Raw genomic sequence first — 24,913 nt, forward strand, 5'->3', positions numbered from 1 at the left:
CAATACAGGCTGATCGCTTGACGATGTCCAGCCGAGGACAGGCGTTCACCAACAGCTTCACGAATCCGGAGTAGCTGCCGGGCATAGCTTCGGCTGGCCACAGCCGGATTATCAAATCCTTCATGGCTAGTTCGGTCACCCTATGCAGCTCCACCAGCTGTTTCAGTCGATCGGTGAAGGGCATGGGATGCTCTGGCGCAAGATACTGCGACCAGAACAATTTCTCCGTGGAGCTCCCTTCTTCGGCTCGAAAGAACTCCGCAGCATCGGACACACTGTGCGGCAGATCTACGAAGGCTCTTGGAGAACTTCGAATCCGGGTTAGTAAAAAATACTCCTTCTTCATATACTTGCTTTGCATACTAAATGCCTTACCCGCCACGATCTTCTTGGCCTCCTGGATCTCTTGGAGGGCACCCTGGGCCTCATTCTGGGCTGTCTCCGCGCCCTGACGAGCCTTGGCGAGTTCAGTCTCTCGAACCGACGCATCGCGCTCCAAGGTCTCGCACTTCCTCACCGCGTCCTGGAGATCCTGTTGGACCTCGTTGACCCAGGCCTTGAGCTTCTTACGGGCGGCCTGCTCCTTGACAGCCTTCCCCTCGGCTTCGGCCAGGGCCTTCTTCAGGGCCTCGACCTCGGTCGTTGCTCCTATACATATCATGACACTTCGGTCAATATATATCATCTTACTCTTTTCGAGTATTTCCCGGGTTATTACATACCTTGATTCTTCTTGAGCTGCCTCTTCACCTGGCCAAGCTCCTCCCCGGCCTACTCCAGCCTCCGCTTTAGCTCGGAGACTTCAGCAGCATGTGAGTCCGCGGCCAGCAACGACGCCTGCATATTCATTCCCGACCAATTTAGTTAGTTTCCTACAATAAAGGATTGATCCTCTGTCCGGTTTTTTCTTTTCGAAACACCGGACAGTGTCTCAGGGGCTACTGTCTATATTGGGATTTTCTCTTTTTTCGTCGCTTACCTCAAAACCTGTCAGCAGGCTGCTGCAGGCTTCGGTTAGTCCGCTCTTGGACAGGGGTCATCCATAAGAACACGGTGCTCATCCACAATGGAAGCGCCTCGCAGCGCTTCCAGTAGATTATCTGGTGCCCCTAGTTGGACAGGGGTCACCGGTGGGATAGGCATACCCCCTTCTTTCGAAGGAGGTTGCGTGCCGGATTCCGGAGCCGTATCGGTCTCCGGAATCAAGTCCGGTTGAGGGCCGAACTGAGTACGGCCCTCCTCCCCAATCTCCAGGGGGATTGGTTCCCCCTGGTGTTCAGCGACGGGGGCTTCGCCTTCGGGCGCCTCTTGAGCCTCCCCCCGGCCTGGGAAGGTCCGTTGGGAGAGCACCTCGTCGTCTCCTTTGGCCTTGGGAGAGTAAGCGGCTGGCGGTGTCTCGCTGGCCATCTCCTTTGAGTCCAACGAACCTCTTGATGAGGATTGCTGGGAGCTGTCGCGGGCCGGACTGCAATAGCATAATTAACCATGTCAATACATTGAAGAGGAGAGGTTGGACATATGGGTATGCGGGAGTCATAGCACTTACGATGCAGCTGGAGGCTTAGTGCGGGGGTGTCGCTCCGGACTGCTGCCGACGTCCCACGCGGAGTTATCCGCGAAGGAGCCCTTCCCTTTCTTGGACGTCCCCGCCTCCAGGTTCGTGGAGGCCGCTCTCTTCTTCCTTCCCTCATCAGGGGGAGGGTTGTCCTCCTCCTCCTCATCGTTGTCATCTTCGGCGGCGGAGGAGCGGGTCTTGTCTTCGGACGTCGCGTCCGAAGCGCCCTTGCGATGGGGGCCACTCCGGACCCCCCTTGGCCTTCCCCTTGGCCTTCTTTGCCGGCGCGTTATAGGGCATCGGCACCAGCATCTTCGCTAAACGCGGAATGACTAGTTCTTTAAGTAGCGGAGCCGGACACTGGATTCGCTTCGCCCTCTCCATCCATTCCTGAAGAAGCAATGACAATAAACGTTCATATATCCTCCTTAAAGCAAACAAGTAGAGGACGCGTTGGAAACTCACCTCGCTGGCGGGGTGGTTAATGTCGTGCCCACAGTCCGAATCCGTGGCTGGCGGAATCTCGTTGCCCTTGAAGAGCAACTTCCAAGCACCTTTGTGAGTGGTCTTGAAGAGCCTCTTCAGGGTATGGTGCTTCTTCGGATTGAACTTCCATAGCGGGAGGCTTTGGCTTTGGCACGGGAGAATCCGGCGAACTAGCATCACCTAGATTATATCGACAAGTTTGACATCCTTGTCCACCATGCTTTGAACGCGCGTCTGCAGCGCTATCAGCTCGTCTGGCGAACACCAGTTCGGGCTCTTCTCGACCCAGGAGGTGAGCTGCATTGGAGCACCGGAGTTGAATTCGGCAGCTACGGCCCAGTTGGCGCCGCGGGGTTCTGTAAGGTAGAACCATTGTTTCTGCCATTCCTTGACAGCCTCCACGAAAGTGCCTTTCGGCCAGGAGACATTGGACAGCTTACTCACCATGGCTCCTCCGCACTCCGCGTGCTGGCCATCCACCACCTTCGGCTTCACGTTGAAGACTTTGAGCCACAACCCGAAGTGGGGTTGGATGCGAAGGAAGGCCTCACACACGACGATGAACGCCAAGATGTTGAGGAAGGAGTTCGGGGACAGATCATGGAAGTCTATCCCGTAATAGTACATCAGCCCACGGACGAAAGGGTGGAGTGGAAACCCTAGCCCGCGGAAGAAATGAGGGATGAATACCACCCTCTCGTTGGGCTTCGGCGTGGGGCCGACTAGTCCCTGGGCCGGCAGACGGTGGGCGATTTCCTTCGCCAAGTACCCGGCCGCCCGAAGCTCAGTAATGTCCTTCTCCTTGACGGAGGAGACCATCCACTTGCCTTGACCTCCGGATCCGGACATGGTTGAGTGCTAGCTTTGAGTGGGAAGAAGATGAGAGCTTGGGCGCTGGAGCTCAAGATTGGAAGGGCGGAGGAAGAGAGAAGGCGTGGGAGAAGAAGGGGGAATCCTTATCCCCTTATAAAGGCAGTGAATAATGAACGCCTCCCCACTCGCCTCAAAACTCGCCTATTCCCAAGGACTGTGTAAATGGTACGTTTGGGTTACCCACGCCCGTATTGATGAGTATCCCACAATAAGGGGACACGATCTCTGCTTTGACAAGACGTGCCAATGGCAACCACGTCTCGAAACATGGAGCGGTAGACGAAAAACGGTTCGAAATTATGACTGGACAGATGTGATGTCATGTTACAGAAAGTTGTCAGCGGATTGGACTCGTGTAAAATTATATTCTCTCTACAGTTGTGTGTGGTGTGTATGTTGCAGGTCCGGATACGTTCAATACGTCCGAGGACTATCTTGGAGTTCGGAAGGAGGAACCCGCCTTGCAATGCCGAAGACAGACCTACGCGCCGGATACCCTATCATTAAAGCCGGGTTCAGGGGCTACTGAGGGAGTCCTGGACTAAGGGGTCCTCGGGCGTCCGGCCAGTTAGCCATGGGCCGGACTGATGGGCTGTGAAGATACGAAGACCGAAGACTGCACCCGTGTCCGGATGGGACTCTCCTTGGCGTGGAAGGCAAGCTTGGCGACTGAATATGTAGATTCCTTTCTTTGTAACCGACCTTGTGTAACCCTAGATCCTCCCGGTGTCTATATAAATCGGAGGACTTAGTACGGAGGGATATATACTCATTACCATAGTCATACAGGCTAGGCTTTTAGGGTTTAGCCATCTCAATCTCGTGGTAGATCAACTCTTGTAATACTCATATTCATCAAGATCAATCAAGCAGGAAGTAGGGTATTACCTCCATAGAGAGGGCCCAAACCTGGGTAAACATCGCGTCCCTTGTCTCCTGTTACCATCGGCCTTAGACGCACAGTTCGGGACCCCCTACCCGAGATCCGCCGGTTTTGACACCGACAGCCCTAGCGACATGAGCGTGGACTTGACCAAGATGAGCGAGAAGACGAGGAGCTGGTTCGAGGCAAGGCAGAAGAAGATGTTCAACGCCGACGGCCTGAACTAGGTCGTCTGTTTGGCCTTGGCCATTCTTTTTGGAGGCTAGCATGGGTGCCGGCCGCCGGCGAGAAACCTATTCATTTTGGGGGTTGGCTGTGTTGCTGGCGACAAAACTATTCATTTTGTAGGCTGGCTCTGTTGCCGGCCGCTGGATGTGTTGCCGGCGAGGACGTGTAGGCGGGTCGTGTTGCCAATGTGAACTAGGTCCGCTGGCATGAACTAGGGTGTGGTTTATTCGAAAATTGGCATTTGAAAAAGGAGGCAGACAGGATGCGGCCGGGATGCGTCCGCGCGTTGGGCGCACGGCCACCACATCACAGAAATGGCCCAGACACGACCCTATTGCCCTACACAAACGGATAGAATTCAAACCAAACGGACGTCCGCTGTTTGGGGTCATGCGCTGTAGTTGGCCTTATATTTGGGAGGCCTATGCCGATGTATCTTCTTCGGTTGGCCATTTCAGTCGATTTTCGGGGCAAAAACGACAAATTTGACATGTGGACGAAAGAATTCACAAAGTGAACTGTTATTGAAAAAAATTCACTTTGCTGACCCTTTTGTGTAGCGTCCGACAGCTAGGTGTCACACTACACCGTGCAACGCCTAACTGACTGGCACTACATGCCTAACCAACGTCGCACCCCGGGCTTCCTAAAGATTCTAAGAGCATCTCCAGCCGTTGGCCCCCAGGCGGCTCGAAAAATCGCCGCCTGGGGGCGAACCGGCGCTAAAATCGGCCTGGGGGCGATCGGGTTCCCAGCCGACACCCCAGGGTCGGCCCCAGGTGCTTGTTTTAAACTTTTTTGAACATTTATTTGACTAAAATTCGGCGAACGGGACAAATATTCGGTGAAACAGTACATTACTTTGGCGAACTGAAATAGTTTTCTACATAGATAAATACTTAGAAAAAAACAAAGAGGTCGCGACTACAGGCCGAATAACGCGCTGAGAGAGACGAAGTCGCCGCCGCTGCCGCCGTTGTCCTCGTCATCCTTCTCCTCCTTCACGCGGCCACCCCTGCTGGACCCCTGCCCGGGGTCGCCCTGGCGGACCGGTGGTGGCGCGTCATCGTCGCCTCCCTCGTCACGGCCACGGCGTCGAGCGGCGAACTGCTCAAAGGCGCGGCACTGGCGCTCCAGCTCCGTCCGCTCCCAGTCTTCGCGCGTCCACTTCAAGGCCGCCGCATCGTCGGGCCCTGGCTCCGTCTTCACGCCGGCGAGCCCTGTCTCTGTCTTCACGCCGGCGAGCCCCGGCTCCGTCTTTGGCTTGACGAAGCAGGGAGGAGCCGAGGAGGAGGCGCGCCCGCCCTCGTTGATGACGATGCCGGCGCTAAGGGTGCGCCGGCCGAGCCGCGTCTCCGCGGGCTCGGCCTTGATGCCGAACACCACCGACGACCCGGAGGAGTGGGAGGACGAGCGGGAGGAGGAAGAAGAGGAGCCGGCCCTTCTCGGCATCCATTGGCCGCCGCTCCGACGGGGGACCGGGGCGGCTGGGTACGTCAACGACGGGTCGTTGCCGCCCTCGAGGTGCTGGGGGACGGCGTGGAGAGTGCGGCTGGGGGCGCCCCACCACAGGTGGCGGCCCTAGCTGTTCTTGGTCGCCCGCACCACCGGCGCCCCATTGGTGGAGGCCAGCCGTCCACGCTTCGTGGTTGCCGGCGGCGTACTGTGGGAGGGCCCGCTGCTCCTCCGTCAGCGACGCCCTCACGCGGTCGACCTTGTCGGCGAAGTAGTCGGCGCGCGCGGTGACGTAAGGCCGTGGGAGAATGGGGACGCCACCGGCGCTGAGCTTCCACCGCCCCGGCGCGCGCATGTCGGGAGGCGACAGGACGTTGGCCTCGAATAGCAGGTAGGCTTCTCACTCGTGCAATGAGCGGCGGCCGAAGCCATTGGCCGCCGCCCCATCGCTGGGGAACCTCTCGCCCATCGTCACGGCTGGGTACGGGGAGAGAGGGGAGGAACATCGGCGGCGGCGGCGCACGGGAGAGAGAGCTCGGCGGTTGTGGGCGGGGTGAGGCCACAGGCGAAGGGAGGCGCTGCTTATATACCGGCCGGGGGTGTGGGCGCCGTGTGTACGCGTGGCGGGAGGTGGTGCGTCGCCGCGCAGCGCCGCCCATGAGGAATCAATGGAAGGCTGACCGGCGGCAGCCTTGGCATTGATTCCGCGCGGGAAACCGAGGCGATGAGGACGACGAGGCGCGGGGGTCGCTGACTCGGCGGGCCCGCCATTTTTTCGCGCCCAAAAACGATTGCACCGGCGCCTCTGGGCGCCCCCCAATGCGCCGGGTTCAGTCTGGGTCCGCCGGCATCAGTTTCGGCCTAAACCGACGAAAAACAGGCTCCTAGGATGCGACTGGGCCGAATTTTGGGTGCCGGCGCTAAAAAATCACCTGAAGGACCTGTTAAGGATGCGGCTGGAGATGCTCTAAGTCAATGTGCAACGCCTGAAAACTAGGCGTCACACTATACAATATAGCGCCCAGCGTCTAGGCGTTGCACCGGTGCATATACGTCCGTGCGGCGCTATGCCTAGTCAAAGACGTTTACGTGTAGCATCAGTTTGCATGCATCAGTTAATTGGCACATGCACGTGTGATATATATATGAGGCCCTAGGACACTGTTCTCCACTGCTGTACACAGCACACAAGGAGACAATAATACCAGACAAAAATCTCAGGAACCCATGACACCACATGTCCGACTTGGGCGCCTGAACGCCTCTCTCTCACGTGTCTTCACCAAGTGGCACTTGCTCATAGAAAGCTCAACATTTATGATTTACAACTTATTGTTTTTGAACACTTGGTAGAAATTGTTTGCGTCATTTGTATACACATCTGCATAATGGAAAAAGAGTGATAATACCATACAAAAGTTAGAAATGAATGAAAAATGCAGTGGAAACAATAATAATTCGATACATAAAAAGTAAAAAATAAATAAATAATGATACAACTCTGGATTAATTTTACATGTGCTACTACAAAAACAAGGACACATGAATATGTCTCACGCATGTGGGGTCAGGTGTGCATTGTGAGATAAAACTTCAGGGATCTTTCATGGCCGACTCAAGGTATTTCAACAGCACACGAATATAGAAGATCCAACTAAGAAAAAGCTGATTCTTGATAGGGACGTACTGTATCAAGATTCTTGATAGGGACGTACTGTATCAAGAGTAGCCCCATAGATCATAGACAGGAACCCATGCGTGTGCACTACTTAATCTACTAGCCCATCACACATCCCGAGATTCAGAGCTATGAAACCAACGCACCAAATAACGCGATCCCTACGCATATGCTTATCTCAGGCGTTGCACATTAACTTATCAATCCCGGTGTGCAACGCAGGTCAATCAATTTTCAGGCAGCCCGGTGTGCGACGCAGGTAAGGCGTGTAGCGCCTGTCAGTTAGGCGCTACACGGTATCGTGTGGCGCCTAGCTGTCGGGCACTACATAAAAGGGTCAGCTATGTGAAAAACAGTTCAGTTTGTAAATTCTTTTTGTTCACATGTCAAATTTATCGTTTTTGCCGATTTCCGGCGCCCTGCCCCTCATCTCTAGGAAAAGTCGACTAATCGCTTGATTTGTTTTCATTTGCCTGATGATTAGCAAACGTGGTAACATTTTCATTTTTTGAATGATCATAATATGCAACGTAACCCGAAGAAGTTGAGCTCCCAAGTAACATCTGGCGGCATCTGGAGTATAATGCAAGCTAATACAGAGTTGCAGAGACCATCAAGGTCAGCAGGTTTCAATGGATTTAGCGCCGCGTTCCAAACCCCAACGCACCAGAATCGCATATCTATATCAGGCCTTGGCGCTGCAGGTCAGTGTACATCTTTTTGTTGTAGATGTTGCCATCCTTGTCCTCGTACTCCTCTTCCAAGTCTGGCCGCCACTTGTTCAGCCCTTGCTTTGCTTGTATCCTCTCCCACAGTGCTTTCGCCTCCTGACAACACAAATCAGGCATGTCAAAGCAACTTCTCGGCAAGCAAGACATCGCATGAACAAGACAATAGCAAACGGCGGTCGGTGTACCTCAATGGATGTAATTTCGTTGAAGTTCTTGGTATTAGGAATACCAAGGCATCGCATCCCATGCTGATGGCGCCACTCCTTGAAATGGCGCTCATAATCCCTTCGCCCCCAGTAACTGTGGTTACCACATATGTTACCACATATCTCGCACTTGAATTCCTGACAACAGATAGTTGAAAGTTGAAACATCAGTGGTCTACAACCAAACTCGATGGTGATGTCTGGGCATATAATAGCAACAATGTTATCGATGTTCAAAGTCGAGTTTAATATTTGACACAGGCAAAACACAAATAACAGGTGAAACTATGTGCAAGCTATCGAACATTAAGATTTAGCATTCATGTTCCATAACATGCCATTTTGTAGCTCCAAACATTGTGTTGATAATAGTATTAGAGAAAGAGAGAAATGTAAAACCTTTTTTTGCGGTCAACACTTCCTCAAATTACAGAACAATATAATTAGTTGACACACAGCAAAGCTGAGCCAAGATCATTTAGTTGATATATGGGCACATTCGTATGGCTACCACATATCGCCACACCTGACAGTTATAAACTGTAGCAAGCCACAAAAATTGTACTCCCTCCGTCCCAAAATTCTTGTCTTAGATACATCTGTATCTAGATAAATCTAAGACAAGAATTTTGGGACGGAGGGAGTAGCTAACAAATTGAAGGCCACCACTTAAGCAATGTTTGGCTAGAAATGTGCCACCGAAATGTGGGGTTACAAGACTATAAGAAAGTATGGCATTGCAAAAGTTTGGCAATAAACCAGACACTAACCTAACAAATCAAACTAGGTTAACCTAGGGGTGGCGTGTTGTGCTATCCAACCGCACATGCCTTATACCAGTTGCCACTGCCCATCAATCAATTAATTGGCAGTCACTGAACATAGTGGAAATTGATTTATTTTCCAAATAGAATGGTGTCACAATAAAGTGATGATCAATACATTCATGTAGGAAGAAAATTTACTAACATGATGACATAGAAATATTCAGCAAACAGTAAGATGAGCCATTGACCTCTAACCAAAGATCCAAAAAAAGTACTCCCTCCGTCCCAAAATAAGTGACTCGACTTTGTACTAACTTTGTACTAAAGTTAGTACAAAGTTAGTACAAAGTCGAGTCACTTATTTTGGGACAGAGGGAGTAGTAACTAATTAAGCTGTTAACGACAAGGCTGGTGTGATAACTAATTAAGCTGTTAACGACAAGGCTGGTGTGATAACTAATTAAGTTGTTAATGATAAAGCTGGTACCTGACCAAGACGTGAAGCTTATAGAGCCAATAGGGGATAGGTTTCCCGTCCCAACCCATTGGCAACTTCAGAGGGTTGTAGATTTGTTGGTCTTCTTCATCACTTTCACTATCAGCTTGTACTTCTTCCTATACAAAGTTAAAGAAGATGAAGTTCAGAAACAGAACAGTATTTCAGTAAATAGAAGAAAAGGAGAAGAAACTTAAGTACTTCTTCCCGTTCTGCTTCCATTTCTTCATAGGTCAAAGTCAGCTTCTTCTCTGCGTTTTCCTTTGTTCTTACAATGACCTGCACACACAAAAACATAAAATCTACCAAGGCATGAGCACCAGGTTAAACTTGAAAATGGACATAAAATTTGAAGAACATGCCGTGAAAAATGCCGATGGCTGGTAGTCCTACCAAGATAAAGGAAACTTTTGTAAACCACGCCAAGAAAAGTAGATCATGATAGAATTCCATACACATGGACATGTTGGTTCAAAATCTAGCTGTAGGGTAGTCATGGTACAGTTGGAGCTTTTGGTTCACCAATGATCACTTTTGTAAGGAACGTGATAGAAAAGGTACATCGAGGCATTGGTGACAGCAGCACTTAGGTGATGGCAACTTTTGCTATTCTCTTCCTGATAGGTGTTGTTCAATCGTTTTTTTCTTCACTTGCTACACATCATTCTGAGGATCTAATTTAGATAGGTTGATAAACACTGAGATTCTGAGGTAAGTTAGGAAATTTCCAGGTTAACAAATATGAGATTGTATAATAACATGAGGTCATGAACTCAGTGGACACCTAAGTCCTTAATGTTGATGTTCATTTTGAGGAATAGGATGGATTGACAACCACGACATTTCACATGCCTACAATCGTAATTGGAAGATGGGAGGAAGTGAGATAGGGAGTAGATGTACCATCCCATCAGCTATGTTAAAGACCTTAACCCGCGAGTTTAGGTTCTATCTATAGAGTCAGTTTTTTTTAATGATTTGCGGCAAAGTAGGTTACTCCTTACCTTATGACAAATTTTGCCAAAAAAAAAAGAATCTGACTAGTTTCCTGAGAACAGGACAGATATAAGTTTCTCGAAAAAGAATCTGACATGAGAATATATATGTCAAAAGAGAGCTTCAACATGGTAAAATATGATCACAAAAGAGTTTTCATGGTGTACAGATCTCCACAATCCCGCTCAAGATCAACCCAAATCAAGAATTATGGTTCAATGCAGGACTCAAACAATCAAAATAACGAGAGAAAGCATGTGTAACAAAATGGAAGGAAAAAAGCGGTGGCTGCCAGCATAAACCAGGCCGCAGAGCCAGGGCGCCGACATAGAGAAGGGGCAATAAGATCTGTCCGCTTGGTGGTTTAAGTCTCAGGTGAGTTCATATTGCGGAAATCACTTCATACTAGCATCAAAAGACAAGAAGGCAATGATTTGGTAGCGCGTCCTGTGTTTAAAGCTGAGCATGACGGGCGTCCGGGACCCACGCTATACCGATGTCGACGCCAGCTCCATACTGGTATGCGGATTCCGATCCAAGGATCAGATCTCTGTCATGAATGGAATGGAATGCATTATGTACCTGTCCACAGAAACCTCAATATGTTTCCATGTTCAGTTAAGTAATATCCCTTGCGGGAAACATTATTCTGAAACTAATACCTTCGACCCAAGGGCACATCATCAAACGGCAGCTCAGCTTTTGGGCATTTTAGACAGTCACACCAACTGAGGTCTGAAGCAAAAGATCAAAGCAGATAAACTTCACGGCAACTCATAAAAAATCCCATGAAAAGATGGTCCCAGTACTTCTATTCATGACCATGACATACTATGCCCAAATAAAGCAATAGATGTCTCATTACATGGTGGGAGCAACGTTTACGAGTCGACGAGTCGTTCGAAGGTTGAGACTCATAGACTAATCATGACTAGTCTAGACTACTGCTGGACTACATGGTACTCTAGCACACAACTTGCAGTAATCAGTTACTAAAACCTAGTATTAATATGTAATATATACTATAAAAAGTGCATTGGAGCGTCAATTTGTCCTGCAGATTAGGCCAATAAGCATATTTCCATGTTGGATCCTTTCTCCTAGTTGGCTTCTTGCAGGATCCTTCGATGGATCGTATTGCTCATTGGCCTGAGCTGCAGCTGCTGAAACACTACTTGAGATATTTCCGGCATAGACATTGCAGTTCAGACCTAAGGATCTTGAAACTGAAGCAAACAAAACGAAATAAGGAAGAGGGCAGTGGGTAAAAATCAAATCAAAGAAGGGAAGAAGAGAAGAGAAGGGAGAAATTACTTTGCTAATGTGCTTGCTTGCTTGCTGCAACCTGAGGGACGAGCGGATCCAGTAGCCAGAAGACAGCAGAGGGAGGGAGACCGTAGGGGCAGATCCAGGGAGAGCAGAAGCAATGGAGGGAAAGGGCCAGAGCAGAGGAGCACAGATCCATGGAGAGCAGAAGCAATGGAGGGAAAGGGGCAGGGTGGCTGGCTCACTTATCCCCTCACAATCCCTAAAAAAGTAAACGAAGGACTCAAGGTGGACGACTAGTCCTTCGACTCCTCGACTCGGCGAACTAGTCTACACGAGATTTCTAGTCGACACCCAGAATGCGACTCATAGACTAGTCTAGCGAGTAATCTCGACTAGTCCCTCGACTCGTAATCAATGGGTGGGAGCATCCGCGATGGACTAGCCTATCCTAGGACAAGGCCATTCCTCAAACTAAACTGGTGTGGTCATGACTTGACTAACTTACCCATGTTGAAATGGGTGATTGAAAGCACAAGTCATTGCGAACACATAAAAAGAGTAAGGGCTGACCTCATCGAGAATCTCACATAAGCGCTTCATCTTCACTTCAACCAAAGCAATTTCCTTCTTCAAATCATCACCTTTGGCAAAATGCTTACGATCCAATTGTTCCAAGGGTGTATGCTGCAAAAATATGACCATCAGCAGCAAATTTAAAACTGATAAATAGCCACAAAATAAACAAGATTAGCAGGAGTGTTTAGTAGTCACCTTCAGCAAGAAAAGGCGCTTAGCACGCTGTTGAACAGTGCCGCCACCCTTCAATGCACGAGCAGTTAAAGCCTGGAAAAATGTTTCAGTATTAAATAAGGCCAAGTTAAGGATGAAATAAAATAGAACACTAACTGTGTTAGAAGATCATACCTCTTTCAACTTTTCCGGACCAAGCTCTACAAGCTCTTCAACAGTATTGTAGTAATCGAGGTCTACTGCAGACTCTTGCGATTCAGATTTTTTCCCTGTGCCCTTATTCTCCCATCCAGGTACTTCGCCATTGGCCCACTGTTCTTCGAACTCACTTTGCAACTGCACAAGCATAGATACTATTAGCTAGTCAGTTGTTGCTTACCATGAAAGTGTGAACATATATGCAGATGATAGTAGTTATTTCTAGTTCTATGTTACGTATACATTCTCAACCCCACCACCAGCAACACTAAAATTAATCATAACAGTGAATCAGTGATGGATCATGAGTAATATCTGCATATATTCTCAACCCCAACACAAGTCTTAAGTGATGCACAACACAAGGTGTGAATACAGAAGAAAGAAAACATAGTAGAATGTACAAGGGTCAAGAGGATTGACCTTTGTAAAAATCTTATCAATATCTTGCAATGGCTCTGTACGATACATAAATGACGTCAGGTATTCCAAAATATGCTCCAAATATTCTTTGTATTGCCTGACAAATTGAAGAAAACGGAAGATAAGTTCATAAATCATCTTTACAGAAATGTATGTACACTTTAAAAAACTACAGTTGATCAAACAAATGTTAGGCGTGTTAAGAGCAAATTTTGGTTAATCACATGTACTTCAATACAGGTCTTACTATGACCCCACCACTCTAGTAGTTACCTGTTATGTTTCCTCTCATCCCAAACAAGGGTGTCCATTCAGTTTGTTAGGTAAACACGGTATTGTCGGTACAATAGATAGGTAGCAGAAATTACAGTTCACAGGTAATTAATAAATTATTTCGGTAGAGAGATTTCGGGTATTGCTCCTGTGAATTCTGGAACGAACAACATGACAACTTTATAACACAGCGACAAATGAGACCAAGTAATGAACCCTTACAAGTGATATAGTTACAGTCTACATGTAAGAAGCAGTGAAGTAATGAACCAGACAACCAGTAATCAGTAACCCCTGCTGCATTGGGTACGCACAAGAAATAAACTGGCACTGCTGGGCCTATGAAACAGAACTATAGCAGCAGCCAACATCGACACATGATTATTTTGTTCTTTTGTTCCTACCATACAGAATACTGATCAATCTGGATTGACTGGAAAGGTATGCCTTTTGGGGTTTCGTTTGGTCAGGAAGTGCGATCCTAGTCCTAACCAGCCCAAGAAGAAAAGGAGGGAAATATATCTAAGATCGATGTGGAATCCTGAGATAACCTCATGCTAAGAGATATGTTCTTGGTTTTAGAGAAAATGCTGGTAGCGTACCTGGTAGCTTTTAGACTATGCGAGATTTTTTCAGTCTGAGCAAAAGTGCCAACATATGCTGAGTATTCCATTAGCGATCCAAACTTGGAATTTATGAACTCATTGTAGAGCTCATGTAAGTCCAAGTACCGGCCAAATGCCTCCTATCAAAACGCAGAACAAGACCATTAGCAATATAAGTAACTGCGACCAGAACAGCATATAAAATATTAACAATTTAATGGGATGAACATGCAATGTGGATTAGAACTACATGATAATGCGAATCATGACAATAAATGAGCAGTAATTGATTCTCAACTTATCATGCTCCATCTAGTATCTTGTCATTAACCTAAATCTTACCATGCATAGCACCGTGATCCTACAAGAGGAACCAAACAACCCTGCAGAAATTAAAATACACGTATCACAATAGAGATACCCTCGAGTTCAAGACTACTGCAACAAAAAGGAAGACGAGGGTGCTACAGGGCTCTACAATGTTTTTAGCAGACAGACTTTATTGATGATTTACCCTAACTTTTGCACTTAATATAATCAACTTAGTATGGAAGCGTGAAGCAGGACTAGACAATTTAGATAGAGGCGATACGATGAGTTTGCCATGCATTTTTCTTCTCAAGAATAGAATATATAAACATAGGTATGTATACTACAACAAACTTGCATCTGCGGGTAGTCAATACGCAACTATGCAACAAAAGAGAATTAGATTAACCACGGTATGCATTAGGATAAAACAGTGCACAAATCATCTCAAGCAGGATTATCAAGGTGAAAATTGTACTGGACAGCACCTCGCCAGTGAATTCAATAGCCGGTTCCTCCTTTAGTAGCTCCTCATAATCGTCAGTTTCACTGATGAAACGGGCAGAGTGATTCCGTCTATGGTAATCACGGATCTGCAAACATGCAACGAACTGTAGATGAAAGAATAATCACCACTGAATAAAGAGTAGAAGTTCAAGTTTTCGAATAAAACTGAGTTCTGATTTGCATCACATATGTCGACCAGGGGGTCCTGATTGGCATGAAGTGCAAGATCAACATAGTGTAAAATAACCAGAAAACTCACTGGTAGTTTAATTTTCAAGGATCGTAATAAAACTTGTTCTACTCTTAATATTTTGCCTTCTTAGGGTTGACATGTCGGTAAAAAAACCTAGCAAGTTATTGAATAATTTGGTTTTCTACCATCCAATTCTTTGGTATGAGAGTCCAGAGATAAAATTATTAAAAAGAACTATCCACTAAACGACAATAGCATGGAACGCTTTTGGCGGTACATGAACAAACTACAGCATTGACGGCCTGGCTAGCGTCCTGCCACTTTGAATTGTTCTGATTCCATGGTGTGCCTAAGTGATTACTGGGTAGAGTCAGACTGGATACACTTTGATTATGTACCTCTTTGAGCCTTTCATAGTACTTGGGGAAGATGTCGCTTTGCACCGGCGCGGTAAGATGGGTGGAGATCTCATCCTTCCTAGCACCGTCCTTGTCTTCGTAGATTTCAACCTAATTAAGAAAGTCATTTTAGCAAAATTCACCTTATAAAGAGAAACAGACTATTCCCAAACTGCACTTCTTCACTCACAACAAAAAGGGGGGAAATAGCAGCACGATACTAAAAGTTGTAATATTATACACTGATTTTAACTACCCTCGCGCATATCTTGTAAAAAATAAAGCCAAAAAATCAATCTGTCTAGCTCGAATTTGGAATTCCCCAGGACAATAACTAGTGGAGCTAACACATAAGCAACCCTAGGAATCTCGATTCAAGATATTGCAAATTTGGAAAACCAATCCTAACCACAGAAAACAGAGATGCGACATCACTGAGCTCTGGCTGTGGCAGACAGGCATTAAGCTATAGCCACTAAATCAAGCATGAAACGAGAGAGAGGAGAGGGGAGGGGCGTACGAGCTTGTCGGAAGTGGAGATGACGAGGTCGAGCATGTGGTGGACGCGGTGGGACTGGAAGAGGCGGTCGCGGGCATTGGCGGGATCTCGCTGCAGCTCGCGCACCACCAGGCGGTCTAACCGCTCGAGGTCCTCGTGCGCCGCCCGCGTGGCCTCCAGCACTGACGATGCCATCGCTGCCGCTTCAGCCTACAGATATGTATATCAGTATCGAGACAATTCGGGTACGGAAATACTGCATTTCTGAGAAGTGCCAATGCGGGGATAAGTTTGACTATTTTAAAGATGTGTCGTTGCTAGGAATTGCCTTGCTATTTTCCTCTTTTCCTAAGCATAGGAGAGGTGCAGACTAGCCTGACAGTTTGCCTAGCTGTGTTCATCATGTCATAGCCACTTGCACACAAAGAAAAATCATGGCAACAGCCACCATTTCATACAAAATCATGTCATAACAGCGACCACACAGCACACAACAATCAATTTTTTGGCTAGCAGCTGCCATGCGAACATGTTGCATGTTGAACAACCAGCGGCGGGGGGAGGGGGCTCGGTGAAGGACAGGGCGAGCTCACCTCGGGGCTGGGGGGAGAATACTCGTTCGGGCGGCGGCGGGAAGGTGACTCGGAGTGAACTCGGGGTACGACGGCGAGCTTGGCCGACGGGGGCGGCTTGCTGAGATCGGTCGACGGCCGCCGGGTATGGGGAGGGAAAGGATCGACGCGGGGGGCGGCGGGGAGTACGGAGGGAAAGGGTCGGGGAAGGTTCGCTGCGGTCGACGGCCGTCGGCGGGGTGGCGGTGGTGGCTAGGGTTGCACGGGGTTGGGGGAAACGGCGATAGGAGAGGGCTTTGGCTGCGTCGGGGCAGAGAGCGCCCGGCGGCGAAGGGGTACGTAACTTGGCGGTGGCAATTACGACGTCATTTCGCCAAACTCTGGCTCTTCTTACACAGTTTCAGCATTTACAAGACCGAAAATACAATGGGTCTCATGGTCCCGTTGCACGTAAATTGAAAAAAAATATGTTTAATAACCCTAAAAACATGTTTAAAAATTTCAAAAAGAGTCGAAATTTTCTTTCTTTCTTGAAATCAAACATGGTCAAGTAGTGCACTTGTGTACAAAGTTTCATGAAGGAATAGATGCAACCGATCCCAGGGTCAAAAAAAGAACTTTGAGATTACAAAAAACGTGAATTGTAACCTTTACATAATATCGGTTTTGTTTTTTCCTCCTAAAATACCACGAGAGTCATTCCTCCACGAAACTTTTCACACGAGTATTACACTAGACCATGTTTGTTACAAAAGTGTTTTAGAAAATTTTAACTTTTTTTATTTCTCTAAAATTAGTTTTTCATTTCAAGTGCATTGGCCCCAGTGTTTCAAAAATCCGCGTCGGATCAGAAGAACTCTCAAATATGTTAGGATTACCTCCTGCTAGTTGAGGAAGAGTGTTACCGATATCCAAAACAATAAGGTGTGCATTACAAGACCGAAAATACAATGGGTCTCATGGTCCCGTTGCACGTAAATTGAAAAATATATGTTTAATAACCCTAAAAACATGTTTAAAAATTTCAAAAAGAGTCGAAATTTTCTTTCTTTCTTGAAATCAAACATGGTCAAGTAGTACACTTGTGTACAAAGTTTCATGAAGAAATAGATGCAACCGATCCGAGGGTCAAAAAAAGAACTTTGAGATTACAAAAAACGTGAATTGTAACCTTTACATAATATCGGTTTTGTTTTTTCCTTCTAAAATACCACGAGAGTCATTCCTCCACGAAACTTTTCACACGAGTATTACACTAGACCATGTTTGTTACAAAAGTGTTTTAGAAAATTGTAACTTTTTTTATTTCTCTAAAATTAGTTTTTCATTTCAAGTGCATTGGCCCCAATGTTCCAAAAATCCGCGTCGAATCAGAAGAACTCTCAAATATGTTAGGATTACCTCCTGCTAGTTGAGGAAGAGTGTTACCAATATCCAAAACAATAAGGTGTGCATCAAGGGTGATGTCTCGCGATAGCCACGTGGGCAGGAGGGGTTGGGCGCTCGCCGCACCCACATCACGCGAGGAATTCTCCCCCAGATACACCCTTCCCTGGCGCTCGCACGCAACCTCCTCGTCTCCCTCGCCCTCGCCTCTGCTCCGCAGCCGCCGCCACCCCCCCCCCCCCCCCCGGCACATCCGACTTCGCCGCAGAAGTTCGCCCGGGCGGCGACTCTCTCCTAGCCAAGCTCGAGCCCCCGTCGTCCCCTCCTCCTGGACCGCCTCTCCTCTCCTTTGAAGAAGGAGCACGGGGCCCGCTGCTACACCGCCGTCGCCGTCGTCCTGCCTGATCTGAGGCGCGAGTGGGAGGAGAAGGGGACACACCCTCGTCCTCAGCCTGCCATCGACGTCGTCCTGCCGGATCTGATCTGGTTTTGTTCTCCCTGTAAGGTATGAGGTTACTCCTTCCCCTGCCTCTTCTTGTGCCATGGCCAAATTAATTTGGTTAATCTAGGCTTGGGTTTGATGTATTCTGCAGCTTCATGCCGATAACTGATAATGCATCGTTTCTTGATAATGTACACAGAGAGCAAAAGTGCCATTGTAGAAGTTTTCTTGAAAACATCTGGCTACTTGGATTGCGCAATCAAGTGCTCTAACATATACCATCAGAGTTAAGGTAATCTACTTTTAAGCAGCTCGCCAGATAAGTTGAAGCTTTTTCTTTCCCCATTTTAAAATATAAGAAGGATGAACTCTTTCTGAAGTTGGTTCTGGAGTATGTGCGGATGTGCCTGAGACTGTCCATTGTGTTGTCAAGCATGACAACAAGATGAACCCGCTAATCTATGTGAAGCTGTAAACACACCACGTAGTGTTTCTATATGTTCTTGGATAATTTTTTGTGATACTGCATTTATTAAACGTCTGCTAATCCAATATATTTTTTTGACAGATATGTAGGGCTCTGGCTTACATTAATGGCAACATTGGAGTTTGCCACAAAATCTTCTGGTATGCTGAAAAATTACTCATGTTCTCTAGGTCTCAAAATCAAACACAAATTAGAAAGAGTTAGGAAATAAGCAGATATATCTCATATTTGGAAACAGTGACAACGACTTTATCCATCAATTTGCAATTTGCTATCAGCTCGTGCACAGAATCATGTTCCCGCTCTGATGTTTGAAGTTCACTTTTGGCACTGTTGTTGAAGCTAACTCATTGATTTACATGGGTCATGGATGGAAGATTTTTTATTTGATGGACGTAGTCAGCAAACAACTGGTTTTCATGTAAGTTTCTTCATCATATATTCACTTGAATATTGTTACCGAACTGTGTCACGGAGTTTCATTAGTGGACTTGTCCCAGTCATGAATTATTCAGTAAATGGGGATCTAGAGAAAATGTATCATTGGTCAATGGCCTGACCCTGAGTTTGCATCATTACGGTCGTGAGGTTCACAACTCTCGTCATCTCTTATCTTGAGTTTTTCTATCTCGCGGTCTAATGCGTTGGTCAGACTCTAATTAGATGCATTAGTGATATTCTTTTGGAGCATCACTACTGATGCTTTAGAAGCATGCCGATCACGATTTGTCAAAATGACAGGCTGAATGTGGTATGTGTATTAGTAATGCCTCTTTTGATTTTCACATAGAGTAATTCCGATTAGTTACACCTTTGCACTTTCCTAGATTGCCCCCTCGCTTATTTTATGAAATTTCTATCGATTCAGCTCTTTGTTGCATAATAATTTCTGTAAAACGGTTTACACAGATTTTAATTGAGCAAATAAAGCTACAGGTCCAGAAAAAACAATAGAAGATAATAAGATTTGTCATAATAATTTTTGTTTTTATAAAAGTGCTTACAGAAACGAGAATATAACTAGAGGTAATAGAAGATATAAGCTATAAAACCTCCATCGCCTAATCAAGGAGCCTCCACTTACAGTTTTTTGTATTCTGATTCGGTTGAGATACAATGATTGTTAGTTCACTTGCTGTAACGCCCGGATAATTAGGCTACAATAAAACTCTCCTAATGATGCCATGTCATCTCTGTTTACTGTTACTAAACTCTCGTTAGTTCAAAACCCGTTCAAAAGTCAAATTCAAAATATGTCAAACAACAAAAAATTTCAAAAGTTGAAACAAAAATGTTCGGGCAGTGCCAAAAATGGCATAGGTAATTATGGTGTAGAAGACACAATTTTATAAAATACTTAAATGCCCTAAATTAAATAAAACAGAAAAGGAAAAGAAAAGAAAATACAAAGGCAGAAGACAAAAGAGAAAAAAAGAGAAAAGGACCTCCTGGACCAGACGGCCCAGCTCGCAGCCAGGCCGGCCCACCTGGCCCATCCGGCCGGCCCAGCCGCCTCCCTCGGTCGCTCCCTCCCCTTCCCTGTTCCCCCGACCAGGGTCGGAACAGGGGCGCGTCCCCGCCGGACCCCCTCGCCGGCGTTGAGGAGAGGATAAGGCCGCCACGCCCCCGCCTCCTCAATCCCGCCTCCCACTCGCCCCCGCTCTCCCTCTCGGCCTCTACGCCTCCCCCCTCAGATCCACCTCCCTCTCCCCTTCATTCCCCATCGCGTCCGAACGCCGCCATGGACCCGCCGCCGTGAAACGCGCGGCCACAGCCATCGTCTCGCCTCGCCAGCGTGTCCGTCGTCTCCGCCATCGTCTTCCTCGTCGACCGGTGGCCGCAGCTGGAGCTCGGAGGCGCTGCTGCAACGGTCCCCTTCTTCCGCATCTCTTGTCGCCGCCGCTCTTCACCAACTCCGGCGACGCCCCTCTGCTGCTACTAAATCTTTCACCGGCCTCCGTGTGTGCCGCTCGGTGAGCTCCTCCGCCTCCCGCCCTCTCCGTTAGCTTCCTAGCGCACCGTAGCTAGTTTGCCACCGCGCCCGTTTCTGTCCGCCGCCGACGCGCTTGTGGCCGTCGCCACAGCCGTCGTCTTGCTCGCCTGAGCCCGTCACCGTGTTCCTGGAGCTTACAGGAACCCAACGCGCGCGCGCACATGCCTTCCCGTGCCCCCTAGCGCTGGATCCACTCACGCCCGACTCGGACCATCCGCCGATGGGCTCGCCGCCGTCACTTCCGGCCATCTCCGGCCACGCCACCGCCACCACTAGATGCGCCTCTTCACGCTCGTTCGAACGAGCCCATGCGCGCACGGATCCGTGCCCTGTCCGCATTTTCCGGCGAACTCCGGCGGGTCAGCGCCGTGCATTTGGTCGCCGGCGGCGAGAGCCGGCCGCGCTGACCTGGCGCCGCGGGTCCCACTGCCTGGGCCACTGACTGGTGGGCCCAGGGCCCCCTGTTGACCAGTTGACTGAGTCAACTGCTGACTGGGCCGCCCCTGTCTCACTGACCTATAGGCCCCACCTCAATAAACAAAATAAATAAAAGAATAATTAGTTAATTAAATAGTTTAGCTAATTAGAACCCTAATCTCTCACTCACTACTGGGCCCCACTCGCTGATTAGGTTAGTTAGGTTAAAATAACTCTGTTAGTTAAGCTCTGTCACTGACATGTGGGTCCCACTGGACCCACCTGTCTGGTTTGACTAGTCAACCGCATTGTTGACTGCTGACATCACACATACGTCATGCTGACGTCATCCCATACTGTTCTGGATAATGTTGGATTTAAATCATATAAAATAATCCGTAACTCGGATGAAAATACTTTCTACATGAAAGTTGCTCAGAACGACGAGACGAATCCGGATACGCAACCCGTTCGTTCACCACACACCCCTAACATATCGAACACGCAACTTTCCCCTCCGGTTCATCTCTCCGAAAACGCGAAACACTGGGAATACTTTCCCGGATGTTTCCCCCCTTCGTCGGTATCACCTACTACCGCGATTGGGCCCCACTAACAACGCTCATTGTCATGTCATGCATATGTTTGCATTATATTTATTGTTTCTTCCCCCTCTTCTCTCGCTAGACTCCGATACCGACGCTGCTGCTGCCCAGTTCGACTACGGAGCTGACGACCCCTCCTACTTGCCAGAGCAACCAGGCAAGCCCCCCCCCTTGATCACCAGATATCGCCTATTCTTCTCTATACTCTTGCATTAGAGTGGTGTAGCATGTTACAGCTTTCCGTTAATCCTATTCTGCTGCATAGCCTGTCTTTGCCACTACTGTTGTTACCTTTACCTGCAATCCTACATGCTTAGTATAGGATGCTAGTTTTTCATCAGTGGCCCTACATTCTTGTCCGTCTGCTGTGCTATACTATCGGGCTGTGATCACTTGGGCGGTGATCACGGGTATATACTTATATACTTTATACATGATACTTGTGGTGACTAAAGTCGGGTCGGCTCGTAGGAGTACCCGCGAGTGGATCTTGTGGCGGAGCGACAGGGCAGGTTGAGACCACCTAGGCGAGAGGTGGGCCTGGCCCTGGACGGCGTCCGCGGTTACTTCAAAATAACACGCTTAACGAGTTCTGGGTATTTGATCTGAGTCTGGCCATTTGGTCTATACGCACTAACCAACTACGCGGGAACAGTTATGGGCACTCCACGTCGTGGTATCAGCCGAAGCCTTCGTGACATCAGCGACTGAGCGGCGCGCGCCGGATTGGACTGGAACGCCTGCTAGGCTAGGTCTGCTTTCAGCCGCCCTCGCAACGTGCAGGTGTGCAATGGGCGATGGGCCCAGACCCCTGCGCCATAGGATTTAGACCGGCGTGCTGACCTCTCTGTTGTGCCTAGGTGGGGCTGCGACGTGTTGATCTTCCGCGGCCGGGCATGACCCAGAAAAGTGTTTCCGGCCAAATGGGATCGAGTGTGTTGGGTTATGTGGTGCACCCCTGCAGGGAAGTTTATCTATTCGAATAGCTGTGTCCCTCGGTAAAAGGACGACCCGGAGTTGTACCTTGACTTTATGACAACTTGAACCGGATACTTAATAAAACACACCCTTCCAAGTGCCAGATATAACCCGGTGATTGCTCTCTAACAGGGCGACGAGGAGGGGATCGCCGGGTAGGATTATGCTATGCAATGCTACTTGGAGGACTTCAATCTACTCTCTTCTACATGCTGCAAGATGGAGGCTGCCAGAAGCGCAGTCTTTGACAGGATTAGCTATCCCCCTCTTATTCTGGCATTCTGCAGTTCAGTCCAACGATATGGCCTTTTACACATATACCCATGCATATGTAGCGTAGCTCATTGCTTGCGAGTACTTTGGATGAGTACTCACGGTTGCTTTTCTCCCTCTTTTCCCCCTTTCCTTTCTACCTGGTTGTCGCAACCAGATGCTGGAGCCCAGGAGCCAGACGCCACCGTCGACGACGACTCCTACTACCCCGGAGGAGCCTACTACTATGTGCAGCCCGCTGACGACGACCAGGAGTAGTTAGGAGGATCCCAGGCAGGAGGCATGCGCCTCTTTCGATCTGTATCCCCGTTTGTGCTAGCCTTCTTAAGGCAAACTTGTTTAACTTATGCCTGTACTCAGATATTGTTGCTTCCGCTGACTCGTCTATGATCGAGCACTTGTATTCGAGCCCTCGCGGCCCCTGGCTTGTATTATGATGCTTGTATGACTTATTTGTGTTTTAGAGTTGTGTTGTGATATCTTCCCGTGAGTCCATGATCTTGATCGTACACATTTGCGTGCATGATTAGTGTACGATTGAATCGGGGGCGTCACAAGTTGGTATCAGAGCCGAATGCCTGTAGGAATCCCCCTTCCACACTCCTTGGCCGAAGTCGAGTCTAGACATTACAAAACTTTTACTAACATGGCTGTGTGTCTTACGGGCCCACGTCGCCATTGGGTGGTACTAGGATCTTTTACTCCTCGACCTTTACTCTAGGACTCTGAACTCTCTTCTACTCGGGTTAAACGAATTTACTAACTCTAACACTAGGATCCCGTGACCACATTCACCCCAAAGTTGGATAAGCCATAGTTATTTCTTAGAATAGTACTTTGAACAATTCCCACACTATCATTGACTCCTTTGAAACATCTTTGCTTTCAGATGGAACCCACGAGGCAGGTCGTGCGCCACACGACGGCCATTGGTGCCTCGGGATCACCTGCTGTGCTAGCTGAGATGATGACCTATCTGGGTTATCGCTGGCACCCTGAGTACACCGTCTACAAGGAGTACCAGGACTTTAACCAGGAGCAGTACCGTGCCATCGTCCACCTCTACTCTCGGGAGTATGACTCCACTACTGTGCTGCACACCGCTCATGGTGTTGGAGTGACCATCGATATGGCTGTCCACGATGCTGCTTATGCTGCTCTGACACGTCTTCGTGGAGAGTATCGGGAGTTGGACACCTCCCCTTTCAGGCACATTGCTATCGCATCTGATGTTGGTGCGGAGGGATACTACACTACTGCCTACTCCACTGTCACCCGAGAGCCCTTCTACCATCAGAACCTAGTTCTGCATGCTGATGGGCTGGATCGAGCTAACCGAGCTCTTCGCCACGAGTTGTACACCACCCGTCAGCACCTTACCGTGCTCTGACGCTGTTGCACCCCTTTGTCCGATCTAGAGAGCTGCCCCGTTCTGCGATCTACCCAGCCAGGACTGTGATGCCCCAGGGTGTCGGTTGGCCAGATGTGGGAGGCTACTCTCCCGCACTTGGTCCTCTTCTGCCACCTGGGCGTCAGGTTCTGCACCAGAGTATTCGCGGACCCCAGGTTGCCGATGTGGAGTTCCCGATGCGACACTACCAGCTTTCAGGCTACACCTACCTCCACAGTACCTCTTGGGACTGATGTAGGCTTGCTTGTTAGTGTTAGATGCATTCGCCGCGAGCCTGTGTGCCGCCTATGGTGTTTTAGTCTATGTACTGAACTCTATGCATGACCCCTTTTGTAAGTTATGCCGACTACTATGTAGCAGCTATCGTGCTCCTTTCATTATGCATGTTTCATCATGAATGATTCTTGTCTTCGCAAATTTCTCAATGCTGAACTACCCCTGTTATATATTAGCAGGATGGTTAGACCAGGTGGTCGTGGTAGTGGTGGCAATGCCCCACCACCACCTGAGTACATGGCTGGTATGATCCAACAGTTCGAACTGAACCGCCAATTCATGGAAAATATGATGG

The 24,913-nt window shown here is 48.3% G+C and overlaps 1 protein-coding gene and 1 long non-coding RNA gene across 6 annotated transcripts; one reads left to right on the forward strand and one right to left on the reverse strand.

The window, feature by feature from the left end:
• Nucleotides 1-7,638: 7,638 nt before the first annotated feature.
• LOC109743206 (splicing factor SF3a60 homolog) lies at nucleotides 7,639-16,673 on the reverse strand. 3 transcript variants are annotated; one of them, XM_020302286.4, is made up of 13 exons: nucleotides 16,372-16,673; nucleotides 15,800-15,988; nucleotides 15,280-15,390; nucleotides 14,670-14,774; nucleotides 13,870-14,012; nucleotides 12,995-13,091; nucleotides 12,548-12,709; nucleotides 12,395-12,466; nucleotides 12,194-12,307; nucleotides 9,560-9,637; nucleotides 9,350-9,477; nucleotides 8,075-8,233; nucleotides 7,639-7,985 (listed from the first exon to the last, which is right to left on the reverse strand). In XM_020302286.4, exons 2-13 carry the CDS (start codon nucleotides 15,971-15,973, stop codon nucleotides 7,940-7,942), a joined length of 1,389 nt encoding a protein of 462 aa, XP_020157875.1. In that variant the 5' UTR covers nucleotides 15,974-15,988; nucleotides 16,372-16,673; the 3' UTR covers nucleotides 7,639-7,939. The 3 variants fall into 3 exon arrangements, with proteins under 3 accessions (XP_020157875.1, XP_020157876.1, XP_020157874.1); XM_020302287.4 differs by having other exon boundaries at nucleotides 8,075-8,238; nucleotides 9,354-9,477; nucleotides 16,372-16,662; XM_020302285.4 differs by having other exon boundaries at nucleotides 8,119-8,233; nucleotides 16,372-16,662.
• Nucleotides 16,674-17,975: 1,302 nt separating this feature from the next.
• LOC120969949 (uncharacterized) lies at nucleotides 17,976-23,410 on the forward strand. Of its 3 annotated transcripts, none has more exons than XR_006665893.2 (4): nucleotides 17,976-18,241; nucleotides 18,378-18,470; nucleotides 18,747-19,086; nucleotides 23,089-23,410. It is a non-coding gene; the product is annotated as an uncharacterized lncRNA (long non-coding RNA). The 3 variants fall into 3 exon arrangements; XR_006665894.2 differs by lacking the exon at nucleotides 23,089-23,410 and adding an exon at nucleotides 21,763-23,082; XR_005764599.3 differs by lacking the exon at nucleotides 23,089-23,410 and having other exon boundaries at nucleotides 18,747-19,216.
• The last annotated feature ends 1,503 nt before the right edge of the window (nucleotides 23,411-24,913 follow it).

This window comes from Aegilops tauschii, chromosome 7 (genome assembly GCF_002575655.3).
Source record: "Aegilops tauschii subsp. strangulata cultivar AL8/78 chromosome 7, Aet v6.0, whole genome shotgun sequence".
NCBI lineage: Eukaryota > Viridiplantae > Streptophyta > Magnoliopsida > Poales > Poaceae > Aegilops > Aegilops tauschii.